The sequence below is a fragment of the Ictalurus furcatus genome, chromosome 17 (genome assembly GCF_023375685.1).
Source record: "Ictalurus furcatus strain D&B chromosome 17, Billie_1.0, whole genome shotgun sequence".
In the NCBI taxonomy this organism is placed as follows: Eukaryota; Metazoa; Chordata; class Actinopteri; order Siluriformes; family Ictaluridae; genus Ictalurus; species Ictalurus furcatus.
In genome coordinates, this window is record NC_071271.1 from 8,602,966 (window position 1) to 8,624,380 (window position 21,415).

A 21,415-nucleotide genomic window follows, 5' to 3' on the forward strand; every position below is an offset into this window, starting at 1 on the left:
ATGCTTCCTAGATCCCACATTGAGAACCACTGGTGTTAAACAACAGGTTTGTTAACAGGTGGTGTTAAAAAAAACACTACCAAAACTACATGGCAAATGAATCTACTTAATTCTTTAATTCTTCTCCCAACTCATACTCACCAAATATTTTACAAAATTGTAAATGAATTGCACCAGGTTGCCACCATCACTGACGAACAGATCAGTGAGACTTCTGTAGCTATGACAGGAAAAGCCTTTAGAGCTTTAAATTCACTGTCTTTGCATAAGTCATAAGATCTTCTCATATAATCTATTTCTCATGAGCTATGTAGCATGATTGCTGTTTGAGATCAGTGAACTGGGGCGTGGGATTGTCTTCTCCGAAACGAACAAAATTAAAATAGGTCTGCTGCTTGTTTTCTTCTGCATCAGAGATTTCGGGCTGAGAGGGTTGAAGAGGCCACTGCTGTCCGCTGACTAGGATACACACACACACATATACACAGGATCGACACACAGGATCACACTGTGACCACTAACACACTGCTTCCCTTTGGTGGACCTTAAGGAACCACCGAATCCACTGTAGCATACAGGATATTTTCAAAAGTTAGAAGGCATTTTATCAGAGTTTCATCAAGTATGCAGACAGCAGAAAGGCATTGAGCTACTTTGTCTGAAAATATGTGTCAAGCTATATGTATACTCCTGCTGTCTGATGTAATGCTAGTACCTGATCCTGACACACTTCTACTGCTGTGGCATGTCTATTTTTTCTGATTGAAGCTTCTGCACTTGTGACTCAATTTCTGCTTCTGTAGATACTCCTACATGGATACTCTTAAAATTTCCCTTCCCAAACACAGTTTATGCCCAATACTCAATATCACCCTTTCTTCAGTGGATAATTTCACCTGGGAATTGTAGACACGTACCTACAGAACTGATACTCATACAGAACATGCTTTCAACATCACACATAGATGGTTGACTTCAGAGTATATAATTATGGACGAGTAACGATTTATTTTCTCACTATCTGTTGTCACCCAGAAGAGGTTTGGTTCTCTATTGAGTCTGGTTCTTTTCAAGGTTTCTTCTGAAGTCATCTCAGAGAGTTTTTCCTTGCCACTGTTACCTTTGGCTTGCTCATTGGGGATCTAAATGTACATCCAGATTTCAGTAAAGCTGCTTTGTGACATGATTAAAAAAGTGACATAAAAATGTAATTGAACTGAATTAAATAAATTGGCTAAAGTGTTGTGAAGGTTTTCAGTCATCTAAGTTATTTAAAAGTCATGTAATAAGTCTTGTCTTATAGAGTAGCACTGATAAAACCATTCAGAGGAGTGATGAAACATTTTCAGTATTGTAAAACTCCTCATTTACACCTAGTGGAAATTTAGTGTATCCACTCCACTAACTGGCATGTTTTTGGAAGGTGGGAGGAAACTGAAGAGCCCAGAAGAAACCCAGATGGACACAGGGTCAATATGTGAAACTCCACACAGTGTGTAACCCGAGCCAATGATCAGACTGGGGATTCTGGACACTACTCACTGCACCACTGTGCCACCTGGAGAGAACAGGATTTTGTTCTGCCTATTTCAGTTTGTAAGGAATAGGGGGCAGGGCACCATTGCACAAGGCCATAAAGTTATGCACGTTCACATGGACTATACCCAAACTTCTTACCTTAGAAACACAGAGATTCCAAATACAAGACCCCTATATTTATTACTAAAATTTAACAATATGTAAGTTTGTATGGTTGACACATCTATAGTTGTTGTGCATGACCGTGGTCCCACAAATTGTTTTAACAAAAAATAATAACATATATTAGAAATTTGTCCTAACACTGTGTTATTTTGACCTCGGGTTAACGAAACTCTGGCCGGTTTGTAATCATATTCAGTGTAGGTATACAAATACAATGGATATAAAAAGTTTACACACCCCTGTTAATATGGCAGGTTTTTGTGATATACAAAAATTAAACCAAGATAAATGTCAGAATTTTTTCCAGCCTCAATGAAAAAATAAAACGTATAAAAATTAAGTGAAAGCAATCAGAAAAAGTGAAACCAATCATTTTATGGAAAAAAGGGAAAAATTAAAAAGTTATAATAACATGCATAAGTGTGCACACCCTTTTATAATTGGGTATTTGGCTGTGTTAAGAATGAACCAGTCACATTATTAAATTATTCTGATTAAAAAATAAAGATCAGCTGTTTCTGTAGGATTTTCTTCACATATTCTTGGTTTCATCTGACAAAAAGCTTATAAAGCATGCATGGTATCTCACTTGTTGAAAGGTATTGATCAGGAGAGGGGTATAAAAGAATTTCCAAAATATTAGATATACTATTCAATACCATAAAGGCCATCATCAACAAATAGAGCAAATGGATCACCACAGTAACATTACCAAGAACAGGAAGTCCCTCCAAAATTTATAAAAGGACAAGACAAAAACCTATCAGGGAGGCTGCCAAGAGACCTACGGCAATATTAAAGAAGCTGCAGGAATATCTGACAAGTACTGATTACTCTCTGCATGTGACAACAATTCTTCACATGGGCTATGGGGTAGGGGGGCTCTACAGAAGCCCATTTCTCACAAAAAAAAAACCAAACAAACAAAAAAACAAAAAAAGAAAACATCAAGCTCAACTAAATCACCCCAAACCATGTGGCAAAATGTCTTATGGTCTGATGAGACCAATTACAAAAGGTATAATAATTCCATAATTGCAAAAGGTATGTTTGGTACAAAAAAAGCAGATCACCAAAAGAACACCATACCCACGGAGAAGCATAGTCATGGCAGCATCATGCTTTAGGGTTGCTTTTCTTCAGCCAGATATGGGGCTTTTATCAAAGAATATCAAAGAATCATGAATAGCTACAAATACCAGCTGATTTTAGTGCAAAACATTCAGGTGTCTGCTAACAACACAACAATGTCAGCAGAACAATGACCCAAAACATACAACCAAATTAACAAAGGAATGGCTTCACCAAAAGAAGATCAAAGTTTTTTTAATGACCTAGCTTGAACCCAGACCTTAATCCAACAAAAATTCTGTGGGGTGACCTGAAGCAGGCTGTGCACAGGAGATGCCCTTACAATTTGATGGATCTAGAATGTTTTTGCAAGAAAGAGTGGGAAAATATTACCAAGTCAAAGATGTGCCACGCTGATAGTCTCTTACCTAAAAAGACTGAGTAGTGTAATAAAATCAAAAGGTGCTTCAGCAAAGTATTAGTTTAGGGTTATAGGTTAGGTTGTGGTAAGTTATTTAATTTTCCTATTTTTCCCTAAAATGTTTCTGATTGCTTTCACTTAAGTTGTATTATACCTTGTAATTTCACACTGAGATGAAAATAGTTATGGCATGATTTATCTTGGTTTGTTTATTTTATTTTTTTAACATCGCAAAAACCTGCCATTTTAACAGGGGTGTGTAGACTTTTTATATCCGTTATAACTCGAAATGTCCATGTTAATGACCCATCAGTTCCGCACAACCACTCCGACCCGCGTTTTAAACGCATAGTGACTCAATGTCCTGACGTCACTCATCGTCGCTGGTTGGCTGGCCGAGAACTGACTCTGTGCGCTTGAAGCGGGTTCTGTGAATCTAGCTGGCTCGCGCGCTGAGCTCATAACGCCTTAATAAACAGCTGTTGAATCACTCGCGGACATCGGGGTAAGCCAGAGTTACGCTCCTTCTTTATTATCTACTTTTATGTATTTGTTTGTTTGTTTACCGCGATCAGCAGTTGGAGATTATAATAACAATGCGCGATCAAATTAAAGTCACGAAACACTTCAGACATTTCCGCTCGGCATTTGTGAAACATCCAGCGAGTGTAATTAATTACTTTTACAAAATGCACAAGCATTGAATTAAATCAAATAAAGTAGCCAGTGCTGCAACAGTTTATTATTATTATTATTATTATTATTATTATTATTATTATTATTATTGATGTTGCTGTTATTTTTGCAACTTGTCAGTTATGTGCCATCACTGGGCTCGTGCATGCTCGTGCAGGCAGGTGAGCTTGTTGATTCAGTGTTGTTGCTCATATAATCTGGTGTCGTTTATCAGATTACGACCCTCATTATTATCTCTGATCTCTTTTGGTGTTCTGTGCCTGATGAATGAGGAGTAAGACCCATGCAGTAGGATCAGTAGGATAGGATGGGAACAGTGCAGCATGAATGGCACGTTTCTGCCTGTGGCATGGCATGCGAAGTGTTGCTTCTTCATGTATATCTCTGGAAACGAGATGTTATTTCTGAGACGAGATCGGATACTTTTACAGCGTTCTGCTCGACCCCGAGAGCTGGGTTAAAAACATGTTTACGGTTCCTATTTGCACGTGCACAGCTAGATACATTTGAGAGTTAGGCTGTGATGGTCAGTGTCCCATAGCTCTCTTCGCTTCTCATAAGGACATCAATTACGAGACGTGTTTTAGGAAATTATAGCACTTAAAATCAGATGTAGATAACGAAGCCGGCCAGCGTGTCAGACATCTGTTGATTTGCGGCTTTCAGAGTTACGTTTGTCTTAATTTAAAACGCCTCTTCATGCAACCTCAATGTTTAAATAATAATAATAATAATAATAATAATAATAATAATATATATATATATATATATATATATATATATATATATATATATATATATATTATCATATAATGGCTGCAATCATATGCGTCCCTTTCAAGTACGTCCTGTTCCTTCAGTTTAGTGTGTAATTGTTCATTAACTTGTGTAATTGTTCATTAACTTGTGCAGTTGTTCATAAACGTTGAAATTCTTCATAATTGCAACTGTCTTGAGAGCTCTATTTACTCCTTTTCAAGATGTCATTCATGCCATTAAAATATTTACCCTAGCACTACAGGTAGCTAAAATCAATTTTAAACATGGGCTGTTTGTTTACTTTAGTCTTTTTTAACCTTGACTGAGAATGTTTGACAGTGGTTAACAGAGCTTTCCCTTTGCTCTCAGATTAGAAGACGTAAGAAGCAAGAGGACAAAGCTGTGACATGGTTTGGTTAATGCTGCTATGATGGATTTGACTAAAATGGGTGCAATCCATCTCCAAAACCCTGGGCACCCCACAACTCTCCTGCAGAAGGCTAACCAGATGCGTCTGTCGGGGACATTGTGTGATGTAGTCATTATGGTGGACAGCCAGGAGTTCCATGCCCACAGAACTGTGCTGGCATGTGTCAGCAAGATGTTTGAGATTCTGTTCCATCGAAACAGCCAACACTACACTCTGGATTTCCTCTCACCAAAGACCTTCCAGCAGATCCTGGAATATGCCTATACTGCCACACTCCAGGCTAAACTTGAAGATTTAGATGACCTACTATATGCTGCAGAGATTCTGGAGATTGAGTACTTAGAGGAGCAGTGTCTGAAGATCTTGGAGACCATTCAGTCTTCTGAAGAGAACGACATGGACATAAACACGAACGAGAATGGCACAGAAGATGATGATGAGCGTCGGGTGAAATATTTAAAGAGCACTTTCATCTCCAAAAAACATTCCATACAGGAGGGCAACTACAGCTCTGCTGGCCGCCATCGACTGGCCCCGGGCAACATGGTTGACAAGAAGCCGCTAGTGTCAGCACCAGTGGGCCTTAATACCATCAGTCCTACAAGGGCTGCTGTAGAGAGTCTGATGAGCATTGGCCAGTCTCTCCTGACAGGGACTGTGCAACAAGGTTTCACTTTCCCCCAAGAAAACTCTTCTCCATTGCTGGAAAAGATTAAGACTGAAATGATGCAAGTAGATGAGGAGGGTGGCCACGAGGGTGGCTCTTCCAGAAATGGAGATGGGATCAGTGAGTCCAAACAGCATAGAGGCACTCCGGGAACCCCCACAAGAGGCACCGTCATCACTAGTGCTCGGGAGCTCCATTCCAATGACGGTGTTCCTGAATCATATGGAGATACCAGCCAAGTGGGACCAGCAAATGTTGCCAGTCTGGCTGAGAGACATTTTGCAGCATTGTACAACCATAAGAATGAAAGCATGCTGCCCATATCTGTATCCATGGCTTCATCTCTGCACATGCCACCCACCCTTGCTATGTCTGCAGACTTTGGCGCCTATGGTGGGCTCTTCCACCAGAGCTTCATTCAGCGGGAGTTTTTCAGCAAACTGAGCAATTGCACAGCAGGTGCAAAGCATGAGGGCCAGAGGGAACGCTGCAGTGTGTGTGACATGGAGCTGCTGGACAATGAGACTGCAGAGCAACACAGGTATGGCAAAATCTGTATTAGATCTATCTATCTATCTATCCATCTATCTATCCATCTATCTATCTATCTACTGGTTGCACCTCCGACAGCCACAGAAACACTTTGCGTGCTTAGCTGAAGAAGGGCCTCTGTCTGAAACATACTGCTTCTTTGGAAACTTTGTGTACTATACTTAACTTTTACTACATCCAGCATCTGTACTGAAGTACATCGCAGTTACTTCCTGTATACCTATCCAACCATCCACCTACCCATTTGTCCTTCTGTCAGTCTGTCTATCCATCCATCCATTTTTCCATCCACACTGATGAATGGCTTTCAGAATGGATAATTATTTTTCAGCATTATAAACCCACTGTTTACCTACTAATCCAGTTTTAATGATTTATTATTGATTAGAGGTCTGAGATCTTGGGAGATTATGGGTTTGCATTAAAAGAAGTGATCAACAGTATGTCATTAGCACATAAAAGCCTTTAATTCCCATCTCAAGGTAACTCCTCTTCTGCATAAAACACAGGATGTTTATTGCAGCTACCCCTAACCACAGCGCTCTTAAAACATCCCTCTTTAGAGACCTGGGTGACAGAGAATGTGTTTGTTCTTAGCTGAAATTTGTGATGAAAGCTATGGCAGTCATTAAAATATGTTGACATTATGAGACAAAGCTAATTTTTGTAACTTGACTCACAACAGAGCTGAATATTTGAGAATTTAAATGGCCTTTGCACATATCAAGGTGTTGACAGTAGCAACATCACAGAAGGACAGAGTGAGTCTTATTAGGTTTTTTGTGTGTGTCCTTTTTAAGGCAAGACATTACAGCTGAATACAGTATTTAAAAAAACAATAGATTTCATAGTCAGTCTTTGCCAGGTGGTTGCTGTTATTCTTACAAGTATTTTTTTGTATTGAATTAAAAAAAAATCCTATGTGTTTATGCAAATGAGGCTTCATTTGACTGTGAAGACACTTTGAAGAGAAAGCCTTTTGCAGAAACATTTGTCGAAATCTCAGTTATTTAATCAGGAAAATACCATGCACTGTTATTAAAATTAGTTCATGCCATTTACAGTATAAAATCTAACAATAATCAACAATTTGGGAAATTTATTTCAATTGATCAAAAAACTGAAATTAAAAAAACTGATTAAACTGACCAGATTTGTTGCTTTTAACCTGTAGTGTCTTTCCTTAAATGTTGTTTATTTTTAACAATTGGTAAATGAAAACAGCATTAATCAGTATAATGAATTATATTGCCTAGTAGTCCATCTGCCTTAATTGCTGAGCTGTAACCTGATAGAAGTATTGCATTTTATAGCTTTACAGTTTATGGAAGGCACTCATAAATGACATTGTGGGATGGGCAGAAATTGAGTTTGACACCACTGGTTAGAACAACTAATTTTTACCTGAATAAACACCATTTTAAATGTGCTGTAACTTGTTACTAATGAAAACTCCATTTCGGAAAAAAATCCTTCATTGAAAAATTAATACATGAATTCAAATTTCTTAATCCAAAACATAATATTTGCTATTATTTCACTCTTAAAAGTACTTTTGATAATTATTGAAATAGTTGCTGTGTGTCTTCTTTGGTACTCATTACACCAAAAATGGATAATATTCAAAGGCTTTTGTGCTTTGGATTTGGATAATGTGTTTTGGATTTGGGAGATAGTCATGTAGCTTAACCCATGTCTGTCAAACAGAAGACATTGTGTATATCACTATTCATCAGCAAGCTTGATAACCCTACATAGCTCTGTGATACAGATAGGCTGACAGTGACTTTACCCTCCCTGTGTGTGTGTGTGTGTGTGTGTGTGTGTGTGTGTGAGTGTGTGTGGATTGCACCACACCTGATACTCCTTTTTATTTATTACTACAAAACAAACTGAACCCAGTGACACCTGCCCAGGTTTCTGGACTCCTGTTATCAAAACACAAAGGCAAGAGAATATGTCAGAAATATATGCTTTATGTATTTACCGTTGTGAAAATATTCATCTAGGAGAAACTAAAAGCAAACACCCCTTATGAACTTTTGCTTTTATGATGGATGGTTACCTTGAAATGCCATTTGATATGCATACAGTTGTAAAAGCCTATGAGGTACAAAAGGACCACTGTAAAAGAGTCTGACAGTCTGGGCTAGAAAGAAATCAGCCCCAACCTTGCTTCTCCATACTAAGAAAAAAAAACGTGTTTTTTCTTATGACCATTGTTGGTGCAGTTGTGCTTGGTTGCACAAAAAGAATCAGCTTTGTTAACAGCAAATATTCTGATGTAAATGCTAAAAAGGAAAACTTATATTGATGTCTTTTTATCTTTGAAAGAAAGGGAGGGGCTTACCCCTGCTAGCCCATTTACAGTATGGGAAATAAGTATTGGACGTGTCAACATTTTTTGCAGTAAATATATTTCCACTGAGGCTATTCACATAAAATTTTCACCAGACATCTGTATAAACTCAAGAAATCTGGAAATATAAAGAATTCACAACATTAAATTCCAGAAATAAAGTTATGTGTAAGAAAGTGGAATGACTCAGGAAAAAAGTATTGAACACGTTAACTGAAATTTATTTAATACGTGTGGAAACCTTGTTTGCAATGACAGCTGTATGAAGAAATTAATCAGCCACAGAATTCAGGTGTGATTTTGGCCCATTCTTCTAAACATATTGTCTTTAATTGTCTTTAACTTTTTCAATTGGATTCATGTCAGATGATTGACTGGGCCATTCTAACGCCTTGATTTTTTTTCTCTGAAACCAATTGAGAGTTTCCTTTGCTGTATACTTTGGACCGTTGTCCTGCTGGACAGTCCACCTGCATCTCATCTTCATCATCCTGGTGGATGGCAGCAGATCCTTCTCAAGAATCTCCCGGTAAAGGGCTCCATTCATTGTTCCTTCAATTAGATAAAGTCTACCAGTACCATGCGATGAAGAACAGCCCCACACCATGATGCTTCCACCTCCAAACTTCACTGTTGGTATAGTGTTTTAAGGGTGATGTGCAGTGCCATTTCTTCTCTGAACATGGTGTGTAGTATGAGAGGCAAAAAGTTAAATTTTGCTCTCATCTGACCAGACTACACTCTCCCAGTATTTCATCAGCTTGTCCAAATGAGTTGTAGCAAACTTTAAAAGAGCTTTGACATGGCTTTTTTTTAGTAATGGAGTCTTGCGGGGTGAGTGTGAGAAGTGGAGCGCATTACCTATTGTTTTCTCTGTGACGATGGCACCTGCTGCCTCCAAGTGTTTCTGGAGCTCTTTCCAAGTGGTCCTTGGCTCTTGGGCTACTGTTCTGACATTTCTTATGATTCCCTGGTCAGAACTCTTGCGAGGAGCTCCTGTTCATGGCCGGCTGATGACGGAGTGATGTTTCCACTTGCGGATAATGGCCCCAATGGTGCTTACTGGAGGATTCAGAAGTTTTGAAATACATCTATATCTGATTCAGTTTGTTTTGCAACACTAAGGTTGCAAAGGTCTTGGGAGAGCTGTTTACATTTACCCATCAATTTACTAACCCAGCTGATATTAATTTGCAAAGATAGGCAGTATAATTAATTATGGATTTCAGCTGGTTCCTTGCCTTACCTTGCCGTGGAGAACTGCTTTTCCTTAGCATGTTCAATACTTTTTTCCTGTGTCATTCAACTCTATTACACATAAATGTTTTTATATTTATGGACTTTAATGTTGTGAATTCTTTATATTTCCAGATTTCTTTAGTTAATACTGATGTCTGGTGAACATTTTACATGAATAGCCTCATTGGAAATATATTTACTAAAAGAAGTGTTGACGCGTCCAATACTTATTTGCCCCGCGGTATACCAGTTGAACCTGCAATATTTAAATCTATTCTTATAAAATGGCATTGACCTCTTCAAATTCTGAAGCTTGATTTTGCAAGGTTGTAAGATATGTACAAATATTTGGAGGCACACATTATTCAGCAAGCAGTCTCAGCAACCTTACTATTCATTCATTTTTTCTGTATTGTATCTATAGAGAAAACTGCTTTGCAGACAGGATACAGTGCATAAGAAATAAAACGATTTATACCCATTTACACATTTAAAATATAGTGAAGAAAATGCAGGTCCACATCTAAGTAGTTTGTCCTTGTATCTCAGTATTAAGGAGCAATATTATTTTTTCAAACAATATTTGGCCTCATTTAGGATTTGCTGGTGAATCAATTTTGGCATCCGGTCAACTGAAGTGATGATCTTTCAAGGTTAAATCTTGGTAGAACAATGTCAGGTTTTAAAAAGTCTTATAGAAAACTTTCTGACAAAATAAAAACTATTGAAAAGCATATATGATCACAATGTGGTCTAAGGCTCAACATTTCTTTCTCTGCTGAATTTATTACCAACTATTTCCTATATTATGTTGATTATTAAGGAGTTAATAATTGTTAGAACCTTATAAAACAGTATTTGATCCTACGGAATAATAAGGTTTTATTTGTATTTGGTCATTGTTCAAAAATAAATTTTCTAAATATCTCAGAATTTGAATAATGAATTAGGTTTAGACCTTGTTGAGCTGTAAATATTAATTTCAGTACTTTAGAGTATTGTCCAAATATCTCAAAACAACTCTTCATCCATATAAAATCATAAAATTCTAAGGTCACAAAATCCATAACACAGTTCCAACATGTAGAAAAAGTGATGTACCAATAAAATGCTTTATCACGACCAACACAAACCCCTGTGAAATTACATGAAAAAAGATAAGGTTGCAGTTAGTGCTCTTATTCTTGATGTATATATTTGTGCTTTGTAGTAGAGCTGCTTTTGCACTGAGTGGGTTTAATGTGGTTGAGATGTAAACTCACAATACAATCCTTGAAGCCAAACAGACGAGTTCATTGTGTTTGCAGGGGATTCTGGGAACACAACTCAAGAGCTATGGAATCTCTTTTGCCTTGCAGATGATTGGTGAGGGGCAGAAAGAGAGAGCAGCTAATGATCAGTGCACATATTTACTATAGTCATTTGTGTATTTACAGTAAAATGGAATTAGGCTTGGTTTGGCCAGTTTGATTAATCAGTAATCATGTAAAGTAAGGAACCACAAGACTGAAGCTCTGTTCTGTTCTCGTTGCTGGTTTTTGTTAATGCTGGGAAACATACCGTGGTTCTCGGACCCCCTCGGGGCATGAGAGATGCTTCATTGTCCTCTTAACTGTGGCTTTTCTTTTCATTCTTTTGTTCACTCAACTTATCCATCTGTGCTCTAGAATCACAACTCTAAGCCAAAAGCATACATGCTATTTCAAGTAGATAGACGATTGTATCAGTTTTTGCACAGACTATAGGTGTGGCAAAGAAGATACCTTGAGGATACACTGCTTGACTCATACACACACAAATCATAATGCTCAGGTATGAGTATAAGTACAGTAGACAGTCTTAATAGGGATGCACATGGAGAGCTAATCAATAGCCTTTTAGTCATTAGTGGATGGTCTTAGACACCTGTAAGGAGATGTACCTAAAAAAAAACAACCTGTAAAGGTGGAGGGTTTGCTTTGTCATGCTTCATTAGTAGCAACCTTTTGCCTGTCCAGAGACTATGGCTATTAAATGATCTTTAAATCTCTGTCATCTATAAGAACCTCTGGAATCCTGTTGGTCAAGATTTAAGTCCTCCTGTATCGCATTGTCCCCCCTGAGCATATTATCAGTCACACACAGGATGCTTTCAGGCCTTATCTCAACTGAAAAGCATTACAGGTCAACTCCTTTGGGGTCAGGTCAAACCACTGACCTCTGGCCCCCCTATGGTGGTTTTTATCCCTTTTCTAAAATTTTTTCTTGTGTTCAAACCCTCTTTTGTCTGACTCTCTCTCTCTCTCTCTCTCTCTCTCTCTCTCTGTGTGTGTGGTGAAGGTAGATGTGGGGGATACAGTTACTGTTAATTAAGTTCATGGATTGTTCTCAATAAAATTTAAATTCATCAATTTAATTTGAAAGCCATGGTATACATATGCCTCATCATAGTAATAGTGTTTTTTAGGTAAATGTATCCATGTATGCATTTACAAGGCAAAATATTCAAATAATCAAAGGGAAAATAGAAGGCAGCTTGTCATGTTACTGAGAAACAGGACAGCAAAACTTCTAATAGTCTTAGATTCAAATAAATTAGCTGTTACTATGGAAACATATCATTGGAATTATAGATGGCACTATTGTCAGAGCTGCTGCTATAAAAAAAAATCCACACCTTCGAACAATCAGAGAATTCAACAGTGTTAATAAAATGTAAATGAAAATGAAGGAAAATAACTGCAAAACATAAAGTGCCCTCCACTAATATTGGTACCCTTGGTAAATATGAGCAAAGAAGCCTGTGAAAATTTGTCTTTATTATTTACCAAGGGTGCTAATATTAGTGGAGGGCACTATATGCACCTTATATGATAAAAATTATAGAATGCTGAATGATAAGCAAACATTTCAAAGATTTCATGTTGATTTGGTTGAAGTGTCTATGAGTTAGGTTCATATCTGGTTAGTTTTTTTTGTTTTGTTTCTAGCATCCCATCTTTCTACCTCATCCCCTAATGTAGCTACTATATGTCTGTTGTGTTTAAGTGCATTTACTATTCGTCAGCTTATTAAAAGACTCTACTGTGTTATTTCAGCAGTCTAATTTGTGAATTAATGCAGCAACTCATATTATCATTTAAAGTAATTGCCTGTAATCAAATTTACTTTTAACAGTTATTTGATTTTATTGACATATTATGTAGAACTCTTTTTCAGGTGAAATTCTTCATTAGGAGCTAATGGATGTCTTTATGAAGAGCATCTTACAGCCTTATATCTTATATCTAAGCTGAATGTGATAGTTTTAATACTGAGTGCTCAGTATTAATTATCGGCCAGAAAACATAAACGTGGCAAAATCACAGAAGTATTGAGTTTATTTTTAAATCAATCAGGTGGTAGTTGGGATTGTTTTCTATAGAAGCAGACATTCTCAAGGGCTTCAACACCCTGTCTGTATTAAGTTTTTGTGAGGCTTTACATCTACTGTGATAGGTCTGACCCTGCTACTATGGACTGTTATATTGTTGGGATTTGATGTATATGTGTATTTCCTCATCTCTAGGTTTTGAGAAACATTTCAAGCAACCACATAAGAATATACATATAACATGAAAATTTTGGACTCAGTGGTGAGACACAGGGTATCTTTTCAGCTAATCACTTGCTGTTTTTTTATTGTGAGAACCTTGTCCAGTCTCAACCAATCCAGATGACTGTAGATTTATTAAAAAGATTAATGTAATGTAATGTAATGTAATGCAATGTAAGTATAGTTTGCTAATTACCTAAGTGCATTAATACAGACTCAAATTCTTGTTTAGGGAAATGACTCATTATGCATTTCTAAGAAGGTGTCTGAGGTAGTACCCATTAACAAAAGTCAGCAAGTCACTGGCCACTTTTGGCTATGAGCTGTGGTGCTTACTCTTTACATTACATGAAGAAGACATTATTCAAGTCTGGCTAACGTCCTTAAATTTTCTCGACATGTTTAACTGCGATGTGACTGCATGTAGTATACAGTTATATGATTATGTCTTTGTGCTGAATGTACTTTGTTTAGTTTGGTCAGTGTTTCCACATACCTGCGTGTTCCTTATTTTTGATAACGGTTTATGTCATCGATGAATGCTAATTAATGTAGTTGGGTGTTGTATTTCTTGTTGTTTAATGAGAGAAGAAAAAAACACTGGTGGCCACTAACCCACCGAATCTACTTGTCTGATAGGCAACTAAGAATAAAAACATCTCGTAACCTTCCTTGTAAAAATAGCATTTTCTACTAAGACTGAGGAACTTGTATGGTTTGATGACTCACTAGACATTATAGTCACCTGTTCGTCCATCTTTATTAATCCAGTATAGCATAACTGTTCTGTTAAGGGCTATGGATAGCACAAAGCCACTGATTTGAAACATAATGGAAAGTGATGTCTCAAAGTAAAATAAATAAATAAATAAATAAACATGCATTGTGGCTTTTGTTCACACTCTCAAATACTGACGGTTAGGAAAACATAAAAGAATAAGACACACTTCTGTTGTTTCACGCGAACATGGCATTTAAGGCCTTGGGAAGGCCATTCTCAGAAATCGCAAATGAACACCTACAATCGAACCTGAAGTTTGCTCTGAGGCTCAGCAAACCCATTCCTCTGTGGGGGCGTTATTATGAAACTCTCACTCTGACAATGCCTTCAGGTAACTGTGCTTCTAGAACAAAGATAAACTGCAGACAATTTTTTTACTGGTTATCAGGTCTCTCTTACAAGAGAAACCCATTCACAAATCTCCCACTGTAAACACAGGGCAAAGGAGTTATCCAGAAATCTTTTTCAATTCATTTAATTTACTATAAGACCACAGTATTTCTAACTGTTCAGTTGTGTGTGTTGGATTTTGTGCTATTGATCTTACAGGAATTGCATAAAAATTGTGCTGATAGTGATGATAGACTAGTATTCTACCGTGATGCAGGAAATCAAAAATTGTTATAGCATTTGATGTTATAGCATGTTATGCTACACCCAAAAAAAAAAGAATATTAAATACAAATATTTAGTCAATTGTAAACTTGTTTAAAATATATCTTAGCTGTTCTTGCAAATATTTGCACTGCGATGACAGTGGCATTTAATGTCATTAAAAAAAAAAAAATTTATTCTAAGCTGTAAGTTGATATCATGATTCACCAAAGTCCGACCATGTGAAGGGTTTTCACTATTTAAACTTTTATTACTGACGAAAGAAAAACATCAAATAAATAATACAACCATTCAGCTTCACATCAACCTGACGTGTCTTACGAAGGCCATTGTCAGAAATCACAAATGAACACCCACAATCATGAAGAGCTTTCCTAGGCCACCCCATATATATACAATAGTCCAGGGTGATGGGGATTGTTTATTTTATATTTCCTTCATGTATATGGCATCAACAAGGTCAGTGGCTTTATTTTGAGTTTCCAAGTTTTTGCTGCAGTTTTTGGAAATGCCTCTCTTACAGCACTCTCATTGGTAATTCAGCAGAGTTGTAGTATCCCTCAGCACACATCACTTCTGGAATTGCTCTCTCAGTGGGAAAGGTGCTCCAGCAGGGCCCGGCCTGCCATTAATCAAAGCCACTTCTAGTGGCCCACTCCAGAAGCACAAGCTCTCACCCCTGTCTCAAACAGACAGTTCAACGATTTGTCTCCTTAGAGAAAGTAGACATTTTAATGTCTGAATTTTAATGGGAATGTGTAACAACGGCCTGTAGAGACTAATGGACCATTATCTTTTCACATTTGTTTTTCTCAGTCCAGCTGGAATTGTTTTTCCTCCGAGTGATTGAACGAACAGTCAGCGCCATGTGTATTCATAAGCTTTGTGTTCTCCCTCTTACATTCATCCTTGGATTGTTTTTATCTACATAATATTTCAGCAGTGTTTGCAGATCTCCATTCCAGGTAACTGAACCTTCATTGTAGTTTTTTTTTTTAAATGGCCAGTGCTGAGTGAAAAATATGCAGAAATAATATTGGTTTCTGCCCAGGATGTTGTTTAACAGGTATTTCTCTGTGTTTTTGAGCATCAATGCTCTTGCTTTGATTATCTTTTGCTTAAGCGGACCCTTGCAGAGTTTTTAAAGCTTTTATACTGCTCTCTGTGGCTGAGTAAACACGTTTTACCTGTATAAAAGACACCTGGGAGCCAGAAATCTTTCTGATTGAGACGGGGTCAAATACTTATTTCCCTTATTAAAATGCAAATCAATTTATAACATTTTTGACATGCGGTTTTCTGGATTTTCTTGTTGTTATTCTGTCTCTCACTGTTCAAATAAATCTGCCATTAAAATTATAGACTGATCATTTCTTTGTCAGTGGGCAAACGTACAAAATCAGCAGGGGATCAAATACTTTTTTCCCTCACTGTATGTATATATGTAAAAATGAGGTATATATGTATGGTGACCATTATATGACTAATCAGATGACATCATGTAGTGTTTGCTATGTTTTTATGTTTTGTATCATCTAATGTTTTTTATTACATGTTGTAACAATGTTTGTTATTAAATGTTTAGTATATTGTGAAAAGTTCTACATGACAATATAAATATATAAATGATCAAATCAGAAAAGGCCAAAATCTATCAATTAATAGGTGTTTTTTATTTGCACCACATACGTATTCATTGTTTATTTATGTTAATACTCATCGTACTGTCTGTGAGTCTTTTATATGTATGTTTAATGGGTTTGCCATCAAAGTGGGTCTGCCTTTAAAATGCACTCATTTTGAGTCTCATGAGTCCCATCCGGATGTGAAAGCAACCACTTTCACAATTTTTTTATTTTACTATCTTGTATTATTTTGGTCTATGGCAATATTAGTGATTAAAACATAATAAAACACAAAAAAACTCTAGGTGTTTGACTTAAGTGCACATAAGTGTACATAAGAAGCACATACAGTACGTGGTATCTGTAGCCATTTGTCTTTCTGCTTTTCAGAGGATGTAATAATGGTGATATATCAAAAACTAAATATTACTTTGTTAATGCATGCGATTGGATTCTACTAATTGCTTCATGCCATTGTCTCCCTGGGCCGACAGCCGATAAGTTTTTTCAGAAACAGAGGGAATTCTGTCACATTATTGCATGCTGTGCATGTCTGTCAGTGGTCTGGAGATACTGATTATATGGCACTAATAATCTACCAGGAATAAAGGTTACGGCCACAGCCTGCTGCTCGGATATGTGGCGCACGCGCCTGCAGTGTGTCTGGGTGTGTGGCTGGAATTCATATGAAAGGGCTGCGTTGGGGAGGTGGGGGGGGGGGGGGTGTTGTAAAGGAGGCAAGTCATTGATATGTATAGCATCACTCAGATAAACAGACCATGCTACCCAGGATTTCAGCAGCATTAAACACATTCAATTTGAAACAAATATTAGGAACAAATGCGACAGATTAGAAATGGTCTGACATGGATAGGGACCTGATGTTGTTTTCTTAACAAGCTTTCCAGAGCTGTAACTACTCTATTAAAATTGACTGTACATATTTGTCCAGGCTCACTCTAAAGCATGTGTTTCAATTTTGATAAATCTTGCCATTTCTATCAAACCATCAAGTCACTCTGTTTGGATGGTTAATACTTTATTAGGCAGCTACAAAGATAGTCCGGTAGTAGCTCCATCAAGTCGCATTTCAAATTCTGCTGTTGTGCAGTTAAATATGCATGTATAACAGAAACAACTTCATAGGAACACTGTAAACCATTTATGGGTTTTTGGTAGTGCTTAATGTTACATAGCTGCTGTTAAGTTTTCAAGACAAAATAAATAAGGGGGGGGGGGAGGGGGCACATGCAAACCCAATCAACAGTTAGTGAACTATTAGAGTATATTATAGCACAGCGATGTTGATTTCTGTATTCTGATTGGTCAGAAGTGTTGATTAATATTCTATAACAGAAGCTCTGATAGCACTGTTGGCTGCAAGGCAAATCACATATGTTAATTTTTTAAATATTAATATACATATGTGCAAGCATATTAATGTATGCTTATATTAATGTGCTTTTTGAAATATGTTATCTTTTCTATGGTAACAGCTAATTCACTGGGACCTATATGGCAGATGCTCCACATAATCTAACTTAATATTAAATAAAACAGTTATAACTAAATGTTATATTTAGTTTTAGTCCTGTATTTTGTAGATGCATTGTATTTACTAGCTAGTACATTGTATATATTATTTCATACACTGTAATAAAAGTTATGTAAATAAATGTTATTATGTTATTAAGCACTGCTATCCTTTACAGAGCAACTTTCTTAGGAATTTAGAATTTCTTAGAATGTGATATTGGTGCTTTTTTGTTTTAAACATTCTTAATTCGCCTAGACATTTTCCTGTCTCATCAACCTGAGACATACATTTTGCTCTGCAATTCTCCATCAGCAAGAAAACAATTAACAAAAGATCTACTGTAAACATGCTAAATTGCAAGGACGTAACAACTACTTGTTCCACTGATTATGGCAAACCTTGATACTCCATTTTCTACAGTTAAAAAAGCTCTAGTATCATTCCGAATGTGAATCATAGACAAGTCATTTGTAAATGATGAGGTTTAGCATGAACTCATTAGCTGCAATGCACTTTCATTCAGTTTTACTTTCCAGTTACCTGGTACATTTCTTTTACGAAGTCTCAGTGTGCTCAAATATATACAGGCAAAATGTATCCTTATGAGACTACTAATGGCTTTAATAAACTATCCCACTATCCCAGTAATATTACTCCAGTGACTGTAATGCAGTACATCTCGCTTTGTTCTCTCCTCAGGAAACTGCATAGTGACATGAAAACCTTTGGCTGTGAGTTCTGTGGAAAACACTTTTTGGATAGCTTACGGTTGAGGATGCACATGCTGTCACACTCAGGTACTTCACACTATAACACACCATTACTGTACTCAGAATTTCACTAATAGATTGGGATAACTGTCAGTTTAAAAGATGATAATGAGCAGTAATTCATTATGAGACTGATAACACTGAATCAACTGGTTAACATTAACATTCTTATTCCCCAGCATCAGATGAACACGGGGTCTGTCATGTAGCGTTCAGTTTTCTGTGGTATTCAGTTACGTAAAATATTTACACAAGATAGAACATTGCACTTTGGTCAAGCTGGTAGCATGTATTAGTGTGTCACTGGTCAGTCCCACCCGTCTTAATTTCTGGTAAACATCCATTGGTTTATACATTGGGAAATTGGGAGATGTCCATTTAAGGCAACTGGAGATGTTACTATGTACAGTGTACACAGTGAAGGTGTGTATGTTAAAACTTTATGTCATGAGAAACTTGCATAAATACAAACAAACAAGTGTGGTTTAAATTTTTTAAATTAAATTATTAGAATTAATAATAAAAGGTACAAACTTCAAACTCAGACCTAACCCGAAGTATGAAGCCATATTGGTATGTCAGGGAAACCCAGTGGCATGGATTTCATAGTGTTTTTCATGTTAATGGGTTCATTTGTGCTTTTAAATACAGCTTCATTATGCAGGAGGCAGTCAGGTGAGAGAGGAATGAGGACACCATTAATACTGTAATACAGAGTTCCAAAGGGACAACATAAGATATTACCACAGCAGTAAAGAGAAACTTTATGATTTAGAGTTTTTGATTGTTCATTAGTTTGTTTGTTTGTTTGTTTTATTTAAAAACAATATTAAGCTGTGTGTAATATGAATTATATCAGTAGGTCTCTTTCTATAACATATAACTATAACATAATAGTTAACTATAACAGTATGGTTTGTATATAATAGTATATAATAGTTAACTTAACTATAATAGTGATATACATTATATTTTTCTACAGGACAAGCTGAAATCATAATTCATGATTCTTAGTGAAGGGCTACCAAAATTGTGTAAAATGCCATTATTTGAAAAATAATGATTTTTATTTTTTATTATACTTATTATAATCGCATTAAAGGATCTTATATGATGTCATCAAAGATTGAAGTAAATGTACTCTCCCTTTTCACTTGGCAACTTTCTATTTCATATCATCTTATCAACTCCCATAGTAACTTATGTTTCTAGCCTTTCATCACATTTTCTAATGAAGTTTGTTCTGTTTCTCTAAAATATAAAGGAATAACTAATTTAAATACCAGTGACCCTAAGTAGAATAAAGCATTTACAGAATAATAATATGTTTAATTTATATAGTGCCTTTCCAGAGCTCATGGATGCTTTACAATACAATGATACATAAACAGTGAAAAATCCTGGACAAACACACAATGTGAAACAATGAGCAGCCAGACACAGAAAAGAAATACACAGTATAGTCACTGAGAAAATACATTATAACAGATTAGGACAGATAAAACTGAGAAAACAGATACGTTTTACGTCAGAAGCTGAATGAATGATTGAGATTCCTCTTGCACCTGTTCATGTACACCATGAGTGCAAAAGAGAGAAGAATCAGAAATATGTGAAGAATTTGTTGTCAGAACTCCAGACTAAGCTCTCTCTGAGTTTCCACATTCTCTCTCTCTCTCTCTCTCTCTCTCTCTCTCTCTCTCTCGCTATCTGTCTGGCTGTCTGAGAGAGCACTGTTGCTTTGAGATCACTGGCGGTGCGCCAGCTCTTCCCTTGCTCTGATGACATCATCAGCTGCCTGCAGGTCTGGATGTTCTGCCAGCATTCCGCCGCGTTTATGATTGCTCGCAGATGTGTGTCCAGGAACATACTGTACCCAAATCCCTAAATTAATCAAACTTGAGTGCTCTCCAAGCCACTGCTCTCTGAAACGACATAAGCACTGAAGCGGGAGGAAGGTGGAGGAGGGTGGAGGAGGAGGCCTAAGTACACAAAAACAAAAACAGAAAGCGGGAGGGAAAACAGAAAGACAGAAAAGGGGACAGCAGGCCTTCTGAGAATTGGTTCACTTGATAACAGTGGTATTGGCTGAATGCTGTTACTGCATGATGCAGTGGATCAGTGTATGTGTCTAGAATTTTAAATGGATATGTTAAAAGATGTGTCACTGTGTGTCTCCATGCCAGTCTCCATCTGAATAAATTTTTTATTAATTGACCATTGTCACAAAAGTAGGACTGCAATGATATGCAGTTTTGAAATACCTATAAATTATGGATATAGAGTCACATGTATTCACTAAGGAGAAAAAAAAAGCCTCAGTCACGATAACTAAACATTCAGCTAAAACAGAAGGTGGAAAAATATGCTTGACAGTAAGCAGTAGGTATTGGAGCTTCAAAGATAACTAATTTCTTCTGGAACTTATTTGGACATAAATATGTGTGATAAATGATATTCAAACCTGGCTCAAATATATCATACATTTTGCCTCAAATAATTTATATGAGTGAATAGCTTTGTTTATTTGAATAAGGAACTTTAAAATCCGTTAATTTTACATTGCAGCTGCTTGCCTCAGGCTACTGACATTAAAGTTCTATGAATGTTCAAAA

At 36.8% G+C, this 21,415-nt stretch overlaps 1 protein-coding gene across 2 annotated transcripts in view; it reads left to right on the plus strand.

The window, feature by feature from the left end:
• Window positions 1–3,091: 3,091 nt before the first annotated feature.
• The window catches only part of zbtb16b (zinc finger and BTB domain containing 16b), a 48,968-nt gene continuing 30,644 nt past the window's right edge, over window positions 3,092–21,415 (plus strand). The window contains exons 1-3 of one of the 2 annotated variants that reach the window (XM_053646740.1): window positions 3,092–3,701; window positions 5,021–6,289; window positions 18,730–18,827. In XM_053646740.1, the coding sequence (XP_053502715.1) occupies window positions 5,079–6,289; window positions 18,730–18,827 (1,309 nt within the window). In that variant the 5' untranslated portion in view covers window positions 3,092–3,701; window positions 5,021–5,078. The remainder of the gene's footprint in view (window positions 3,702–5,020; window positions 6,290–18,729; window positions 18,828–21,415) is intronic. The other variant, XM_053646741.1, reaches the window with a different exon arrangement.